This window comes from Oreochromis aureus, linkage group 5 (genome assembly GCF_013358895.1).
Source record: "Oreochromis aureus strain Israel breed Guangdong linkage group 5, ZZ_aureus, whole genome shotgun sequence".
Classification (NCBI taxonomy): Eukaryota; Metazoa; Chordata; class Actinopteri; order Cichliformes; family Cichlidae; genus Oreochromis; species Oreochromis aureus.
In genome coordinates, this window is record NC_052946.1 from 36,179,624 (window position 1) to 36,188,540 (window position 8,917).

General features: G+C 40.5%; 2 protein-coding genes across 9 annotated transcripts; one reads left to right on the top strand and one right to left on the bottom strand.

The window, feature by feature from the left end:
- Window positions 1-890: 890 nt before the first annotated feature.
- Window positions 891-5,493, bottom strand: LOC116320753 (cell division cycle-associated protein 7-like). 6 transcript variants are annotated; one of them, XM_031740456.2, is made up of 9 exons: window positions 5,410-5,493; window positions 4,817-4,930; window positions 3,957-4,340; window positions 3,680-3,775; window positions 3,425-3,577; window positions 2,957-3,100; window positions 1,518-1,667; window positions 1,204-1,340; window positions 891-1,019 (listed from the first exon to the last, which is right to left on the bottom strand). In XM_031740456.2, exons 1-9 carry the CDS (start codon window positions 5,476-5,478, stop codon window positions 974-976), a joined length of 1,293 nt encoding a protein of 430 aa, XP_031596316.1. In that variant the 5' UTR covers window positions 5,479-5,493; the 3' UTR covers window positions 891-973. The 6 variants fall into 6 exon arrangements, with proteins under 6 accessions (XP_031596316.1, XP_031596315.1, XP_039468793.1 ...); XM_031740455.2 differs by having other exon boundaries at window positions 3,957-4,343; XM_039612859.1 differs by lacking the exon at window positions 5,410-5,493 and adding an exon at window positions 5,332-5,367 and having other exon boundaries at window positions 3,957-4,343.
- An 817-nt stretch (window positions 5,494-6,310) lies between these two features.
- On the top strand, window positions 6,311-8,791 carry prr13 (proline rich 13). Of its 3 annotated transcripts, none has more exons than XM_031740412.2 (4): window positions 6,311-6,444; window positions 7,284-7,330; window positions 7,458-7,924; window positions 8,154-8,791. In XM_031740412.2, exons 2-4 carry the CDS (start codon window positions 7,315-7,317, stop codon window positions 8,196-8,198), a joined length of 528 nt encoding a protein of 175 aa, XP_031596272.1. In that variant the 5' UTR covers window positions 6,311-6,444; window positions 7,284-7,314; the 3' UTR covers window positions 8,199-8,791. The 3 variants fall into 3 exon arrangements, with proteins under 3 accessions (XP_031596272.1, XP_039468798.1, XP_039468797.1); XM_039612864.1 differs by having other exon boundaries at window positions 6,321-6,457; XM_039612863.1 differs by lacking the exon at window positions 6,311-6,444 and adding an exon at window positions 6,539-6,959.
- Window positions 8,792-8,917: the final 126 nt, after the last annotated feature.

Genomic DNA, 8,917 nt, shown 5'->3' on the forward strand with positions numbered 1-8,917 from the left:
AAGTCGATTACTATCTCCTTAGTCTTGGCTGTGATCAGATGTAGGTTGTTGTTGTCACACCATCACTTCAGATGCTGAATCTCATCTCTGTAGGCTGAATCATCGTTGTACTCGATCAGTCCTATAATGGTCATGTCATCAGCAAATTTTATAATGGTGTTAATGGTGTGAATTGAAGAACAGTCATGGGTAAAAAGTGAGTGTAAGAGGGGACTGAAGACACACCCTTGTGGAACGCCTACATTCAGAATGCAGGTGGAGGTGGTGTGCTCTCTGTGTTCTGGGGTCTATTGCTCAGGAAGTCCAATATCCAGGTGCACAGTGAGTTACTGGGTCCTAAGTTGCTTAGTTTTTTTTAACCAGTTTGCGGGATTGAACTGTACTGAAGGTGGAGCTGAAGTCCACAAACAGCATTCTCACATAAGTGTTACTACTGTCCAGATGTGTGAGGGTTGTGTGAAGAGCTGTTATTATGGCATCCTCTGTTGACCCGTTTGCCTCGTCTTATGGATCGAGGTCTGCAGGAATAACAGCCTTAATTTGTGACATGATAAGTTTCTCAAAACATTTAGCAATTATGGGCAGGGATATATTATAGACAGTCATTTAAGCAGCTCATCGTGTTCTTCTTGGGCACTGGAACGATGGCTGACTTAAAGCATGATGGTACTACAGACTGTAGTAGTGAGAGATTGAAGATGGTAGTGAAAACCTCTGCTAGTTGGTCTGCACATGCTTGAAGCACAATTCCTGCTACACAGTCAGGACCAGCTGCTTTCCTCGCATTTCCTCACATGCTAAGGTGTAACTGGAAAAGGTCCAGCTTGAGGCAAATTATTTTCCCTTTTTTGTCCAAATAAGTTGAAGAGTGTAATGTAATGACAAAAACGTTAAAATGCCAAACTTTATTTTCATAAAAAGTAAAACACTGCACAATAAAACCTTTGAACACTGGTTCCCTCTAGTGTTAAAATTACATCTCTACATCATCCACCTCGGTCTTGAGTTTGTTGCGGAGGCTGTAAAGAGAAGTTTTAGGTCACTCATTAAGTTGGACTAGCAATAGGGAAAAAGGCCTTTGATAGGACTTAAGGCCATCATAAAACCCCTTGACTGAATGGCTCAATGTGGCACTACTTTCCAAACCATCTGGGTGAAAAAAGGAACACCATTTATATATAAAATACAGTCTTGCAAAGTCACCTGGTGAGGTAGGAGTGGACGTCAGAGAAGCCGTGATATTGAGCCAGGGGGAAGAGGATGCCGGTTGGGCAGCGGCCCTCACGCTGACGACAGAAGCTGCAGTTGCAAATGCCTCGACAGGGAGGGCATTTCCAGTCCTGGAGAGAAAATGAAGGGTTTAAAACCCGAAGCTACGGGTATGATGGGAGGTCAGTGTTTCTACAGGTTTCATTTTTGTTATAATTTTATACAAAACTTTAGTAACTAAGTGTGTGTATAAGATGAACAATTTTTTGCTTTTGCACAGTTCAGTGTTGGGGTATCATCAGTCTGACCGGATCAAGCAGCGCTTTTTTGACATCCTCTCCATATCGGTTCCTCAGGCACGGCCCGCAGAACTGACCCTGAATCCCACGGCAGTCCTCACTGCGACAGCACGTCTTTGTGTCAACAGTTTTCTGACGGCACTGATGACACGTGGAACCCTGAAAATGCATAAAACTAATGATAAAATGTAGCTTTACAACATTCCCTAACCAGCCTCATTTACATAAGGTGTAAATAAATTTTTGATTAAACTGCTAATCTACATGTGGAGGTAGACTTGCTTTCTGATCATAGGGATTTATTATGAACAACATTCAGCACAGCCAGGTTTTTTCTGGCTCAAATAAACCTAAAAACACTCGTCTGAGGTCAGGACGGTGGTTTATCTTTATCGGTTGTCTCTCGGCTTCAGGTTCTGTGCACACTCAGATAAAAGGTTCATTTCACAGGTCACATGACTCTTCACAAAACGACCCCTACGAGTGTTGCTTACTCCAGACATTATCTGATGATGTGATACAATAGTGATTAAGATTCTTTAATGAACATAAATAATCTGCTCCTGACCATGGTGATTTAACCAGGTACACTTTCATGGTACATAAAAGTCTAGCTTGACATAGCTGACTAAGCCGTTAATCTTGATTCATAGAACAACCCTCAGTTCTTGGGTGTTTATGCAGTCTGCAGTGTTATCATTATTAGGTGGAGAAAAAGGGAAAAAAGAAAAAGCATACCAAGCTAGGTTACCTTATGCCACCAGGCTAAAGTGGATTTATCTGTCTCTGGTAAATCAACACCTTAGGTAAACCGTAACCTCAAACCCTTCTGTGTAAGCTGCACCGTCACCTGCTGTGCACCTCTCTACAAATGTAACCACACGTCATGGAAACACAGCTGCACAGGCATAAACATGGGAACAGTGTTGGATGCTTGTGCAGGCTTCGTTGTAGCCTCTACAGAGCAGAAGCCTAAATTAAGTTTAAAGGGAATGGCATGGTTTTGGCATTTCTTCCTGTGGTGAACTCTACTGTCGCTCCCTTACCTTTTCAGTCAATCAACACTTGACCTACAGAAAGCTTAATCTCTTTCAGGCTATGTACAAAAACACTGGCTGCATATAGAAAATACTTCACTTTACGCAGCCAAAGATAAAGGCAATCGCATCATCATGAATCCCACTTAAAAGCACCAACCAGAAGGTGGAGGTCACAAATGTACACTCATAAAAAGGGGTTTAAAAATAAATGTCAGATGTTCTCTTGACCTTAGGACACAGACAAGCTTGCCACGAAAGCCTGAAGAATCGGTTTATTACTATTTGAAAGCAATGTGTACAGAATTAAAAAGAGTGTTTATCTCAGAAGTCATCATCCAACCATGTATCCTGATCACCTGGTAACACTGAGTGTTAACGGGGTTTGAATAATACCAGCAGTAAACTCACGGTGACACTGTTGTAGACTTTCTCGGTCATGTTGTCTGCGACCAACTCGAGATCATCTTCTGTGATTTCTTCTACCGGACGAATAATGTGAGGTTTGCTTCGATTACCTCGTGGGACGCCACGACGCCGTGGAGCTTGGCGTACCTGAAACAGATGATGAGAAGAATAATCCACTTAGCTTCAAGTTTTACATGGATAGGGGCAAGAAACAGATTAGAGAATAGAGCAGAATAAAATGATGGCTTTCACTCACTGTCACACTCCTTATCACTCTGGTTCTCTAAGGAAAGCATATGCACGATTCTGAACACTAATTTTTATTAGATTTTCTTGACTGCCATCTACTTCAAAGCTAAACCAATAAATAAATAAATCACATGTAAATATGTATATTACTGTACTATATTGAACAAATACTCCAAAGGCCTTGTAGACTTTAACTGGCTGCTGATAAGTGACAGAACTGACCTCCAGCAGCTCCTCCTCCAAGCTGAGCTCCACTTCTGCCTCCTCAGCAGCCAAAGGATCCTCCGTTCCCGACATGGACCTTGTCAGCCTGCGAGACGCCCGCTCTGGGTTTCTCCTGGATTCTCCTCCAGTCGCAGCAGATCGTGGCGGATGCTGCAGGAGATATGATCCATCAAGAAATTAAAAAAAATTCAGAGATCTACTGAAAAAGATGTGCTGTTAGCTGAAAATCCCTTCATTTTTCACGACACTCACAGAGCTTCTGTCTTTTGCCTTCTGTTTGCCTGCTTGTTTCTTCAGCAGCCCTGCACCTCCTGGCATTTTCTGCAGGTCTGCCATCAGCTGAGCCAACTGTTAAAGATGAGCAACATGAATCACTGTAGAAGGTCAGCACTTGAAAGCATTATTGTACTATTCACACATTTCCTGAAGGCTTAGTCCTCTCAGCACTAGTCCCTGAGACCACATTTGTTTGTTTTCACATCAGTTTGTCACATTTTAAACTCGGTATGTGGTTCTGTGTATGATTTACCATGGCTTTGTTGGCTTTAATGTTCTGCTCTCTTCTGGCCAGGAAAGTGTCCGACGCATCATCTGCTGAATCAGAACCTCGGTCCTCAGTGGAAGCAGGCCGAGCCGCTGCTGCCTCGCCATCTTCAAATTTCACGTGTCTCTCCTTCTTTGTCCTATTGCGCTGTCCTGTCCTTTTGACTCCTTTCTTGTATGTCGTCCTCTCCTCCGCCTCTGCATCCTCATCGTCCGTAGACTGCTGGGTAGAGGGAGCTGAGCGCAGAGCCACCCTCAGCCTGAAGGGCTGGACTGTAGAAGTAGCAGATGCTTTAGATTTAGTTTCCTCTTCCTTGGGGAAAATGTCCAGCTGAGCTTGAGCTTCATCTTCATCTCCAAAACTGCAATTCTGCTGAATATCAACACAGAATAACAGATCTTTTGGCCAAATCCCTTTACATTAGTGGTCTGTCTGAATGAATGCAGAGTAAAATTACTGGATTTGGCAACACTTTATCGTGAAACAACCAAAATACATGCCAATTATAATTATTGCCAGAGAAAATCCACACATATTTACAGCTTTAAGAATCATTACAAAAGAAAAAGAGAACACAGATTTATTAGATCATAAAAAAAGGAGGTTAGCATCAATTGATGCTCAGAATAAGTGGTGAAAATCGTCTTCAAATAAAACACATTAGCTTGTAGAGCTGGTGCTTTTTTTTCCCTTTTTAAATGTCCGACAGTATATAAACAATTTAACCCACCTGTCAGCCTAATGTGTCCCACATAAACAACCAGTCCAAGTTAGTACTTGGCTTTCTGGTCACCGCAGTATGGATATATGAAGCTTTAAAGGTCTAAAACCAAACAAAATCTTACCTCATCTTTGAGTTCAGTGTCGGTAAAGCCGTAAAATGTCACATCATTTTCACAGTCCTCCCAAAAAACATCAGCTAGCTCCTTTGTGAGCGAATTCATCCTTAAAACCGTGTCCTACAGATAAATCACCAAAATTAGCCTCAAAACATTATAAAACTGTGTAGGATACGTTTATCTGAACAAACAGGTAACCAAATCCTAATTTATTGGCCTCTTTGTCGCCTCTTGTGTGTGTGGCTAACCTAGACTGTGGATAGCACCCTGCTAGCCTGTGAGGTATAGCTACGCTCCTGCACACCTGCAGACACACCTTCAATTACTCGTTTTAATTGCCCGCTGAGTTCAAAGCTGCCCGAAAATAAATTAATGTGATTTTGAGGGCTAAATTAGCACGAATTTGCTGACGTTATTATATGACCTTTTTTCCCCTCTAAAATTAAGTTTTTTTCTTTATTGTATGTTAAAAAAAACCCATGACGTTTGAGCCGGGAAAGCTAAAGTTTGAGGAAACCGACCCCAGAAACGAAGAGCTTCATCCCACCTCCTGCTGTCTGTGATAACAAAATGATAGCTAAAATTATTTTTGATTTCACCTTCAGCTTTGTGGTAAATAATGCAGTTAGACTAGATATTTTTCTCTTCCTACATTCTCCAAACTGCATTTTGTGGCTGATTAACAGTGAAACACCAGTAAGAGATCCATGGAGCCCATGTGTGGAAGGATGTTTATCCAGCCATCATGCCCTGAAGCTCATCTCACTTGGCATCTGTGATAGCTTTATTTATGTACAGCATAACTAAAAAAGGTAAATTTTTACGTTCACAGTTATGCTCAAATGTCTCCATCTGCAGGTGGCTTTACATTATGAACCTGTACTCATCGTCAAGAGATTCTCCACATACTGAAAAAACTGGATGTATGTAATATGTTTGAATATTTACTCAGGTATTCCAGTGAGACAACCCAGGTCATACCTATGCGCAAAAGGCCTTTTTAAGTATCATATTCTGAAATATCACACTGATTATAGCGAATAAATAATAACATTATTTATGGATAAATTTAATGTAGCGTCAGTTTTAGAGTTTATTTCTTAGAATGTGTTTTAGCTGATTGTGAAACTTTTATGAATTAAACAGAGCTTGTGTTGATGTCATTGGTGACAAGCATAAAAAACTCAATTCCTGGACAGTAAACCTAAACGATGTAATTCACTGCAGCCATCATTTCTGCTGTAAACTGATTGTATAAAAGGTTTTGAAATCTGTGTATTGTTGAACAATTTCCAAGTGCTGATCCATGATGTCATGGGCTTTATGTGCTACCATGAGGGCATGAGTCATAGGTGAAAATAACAATAGTGTCAAGTCAGGTGTGTGTATGTGTGTCACGACACACACCTCAACTCCCGACTCCTCCCATTAAAAAAAGATCACTCAGATTGTTTTCTGTTTTAGCCATGTTCCCAGGTATGATGGACTCTTGCCATTGCGTAAATAAAGTCCGCAGCGTTCCTCCCAAAGGGCGTGGCTTCCTGGTGTGCTTCTTTAAGCCTTCCGGGAGCTGGGTGCGGAAGACAAACACGAAACTGCTCTTTCGGAATTCCTGAAACTTCACTGCAATCGAGGTAAGTTCCCAAGGTAAAACCTGTGAAATCTTTAGATTTTGATGCAGTTATTATAAATGACTCGTTTGGGACAAACAGCTAAAACTCACAATAACGACTGACTGAGTGTGCTGAACTTGCTGTGTGGAGAAACATGGAGAAAGTGTTGCGGATTTACAAGCTGTTGAGCAATTATGACTTCATGTTCAGACTTCATGTTTTGTCAGGTCTTCTTCTGTAAGCGTATACATGCGGCATTTAAGCCTTTGATGTGTGTTGTATTAAGGTTTATAGCAGCGATGAGCCGTGTTCTGTACTGAAGTGCTACAAAATGTAACCGTTTCCACGGTAAACACTTAAAAACAAACTAACAGATGACAGATATCACGACCTTCATAAAGAGAGGATTAATTGGAGGGGTTTACTACGGTTTAGTTTTATTTAGGTGTTCGCATTAAACGGCTTACTTTGTGCATCTGTGTGTACACCAAACACAAATTGTGAAATGAGAAACCGTGACAGCTAAAGGTGATCAGGTGAGTAACTGCCTCTGGCTCTGATGTCTCTTTGTCAACATGGTTACTAAAAGCAAAAAACAACCAAAAAAATCCCCCACCAGATATTTCTCATTGTTGTTGAGTGTAAGCACCGACTGCTTTTCCCTTTGTTGTGTCTTTGTAAAGTGAATATCTGGTTTTGATCTGGAAAAATGAAGAAGCCACTGATTAAATGTTAACTGTTGTTTGTTTAATTTGGGTAGAATCAAGAATTCAATCAAGATATACTGAGTGATATATTTACAGTGTCATTTTTAATTAATCCAATATGTTTAAACTGCATTTCCTTTCTCTTTCCTCTAGGATTTTTCAGTTAGTTCAATATATATAAACCATGTGGCCAAATCAAGGTAGGACATCAAACATGATTACCATTTAATTATGATGTTTTATTATGTGTGTCTATAATTGCTTAAAAGCTTAGGTGTTTTGAAGCATACAGTGTGTAAGATGGATGTGCGCTTTTACTTGTATCAGGTCCTCCTCCACCAGTCGGTCCACCAAACCCAGCCTTTCCTCCTGGCTACAATACTGGTTATCCTGCTGCCCCTCCTCCAGGAGCCTTCCCCCAGCCTCCACCTCCACCATACTCTGCTGGCCAGTTCCCAGCTCCTATGAATCCAGCCATGGGACCACACGGTGCACCAGGGGCGATGCCTTACGGAGCTCCTGGACTTCACCCTTATCCTATGGCTCCAGGTGGATATCCAGTTGTTCCTCCTGCAGGTGTTCACCCAGGTCCATATCCACACTCCCCCAAAGGCGGCAAATACAAAGGTCATCATCATCCTCATCCTCATCATGGAGGGCTAAATCCCATGTCTGGAGCCTTAGCCGGGGGAGTTGCAGGAATGGGAATGGGGCTAATGGGGCACAAAGCAAACAAAAAGATGCACAAGAAGATGAAAAAGGCACACAAACATAAGCACTACAAACATGGCAAGGTGAGACTGGGTTTAAATTTAGAATGTCAGAGTTTATGGTTTAATTTTCCAGTTTTAAGTGAAAAGAGCAAACAGTTTTCAAAGATGGTGACTTTTAAAACTGTGTCTTTCTTTGTTCACTGTTGAAGATGGCTTAAGCAGATCAGACATTGTTTATAATTTTAAATCTATATTTTAACTGTTTTAAAATTATTGATAGATGTATAATTTCCTGTCTCTGTCTTCACAGTCCTCCAGCAGCAGCAGCAGCAGCAGCAGCAGCGACTCAGACTGAGGCGACTGGTTTGAAGCATGGCTTTCACATAAAAGCTGTGTAACAACAGCACAGCGCAACTATTAACTGTTAACAGTTAACTGTCAATGCATTAAAGCAGTTCTTATAGCCTTTTGCAGATTTTTGCTGAGTCACAGCAAATCTCACATGGTCACTATATATGTATGACACTAGAAATGCATACAGCAGCTCTTTGTGTGTGTGTGTGTGTGTGTGTGTGTGAGAGAGAGAGAACTTTAATCAGCACTGGGATACCACCTCATGTTGAATTTAACTTTGGTTTGTGATTTTTAGGTGAAATGTTGCAATTTATCTACTGTTACTATTCTCTAATATTACAATGACAAACATGTAGATAACTGAAAAAGAGACTGCAGCACTGTGCAGATGATTTTCTTAATGTAATTAAGTTAAAAGGGATATAGAAAATATAGTTAATTAAGTAAAGGTATACTGTCTATAATTGTTTTTTTTAATTTTTTTTATTTTATGATCACTACTGTGCATGGCTGCAGAACTGTTGCTTGTTAATATCATTCATTTTAAAGTTAAATAAATAAATTGTATTAATAAATGGAGTTACATAAAAAGTATTTGGTGTGTTTAACATTGCTGAGAAAAATCGAGATTTTTTTTTTTTTTTTTTTAAGAAAAAAAGAAAGAAAGAAATTGTAATAAATGTCATGCTCACTAAGGAGACAGGTTTAATAGTGAAGATA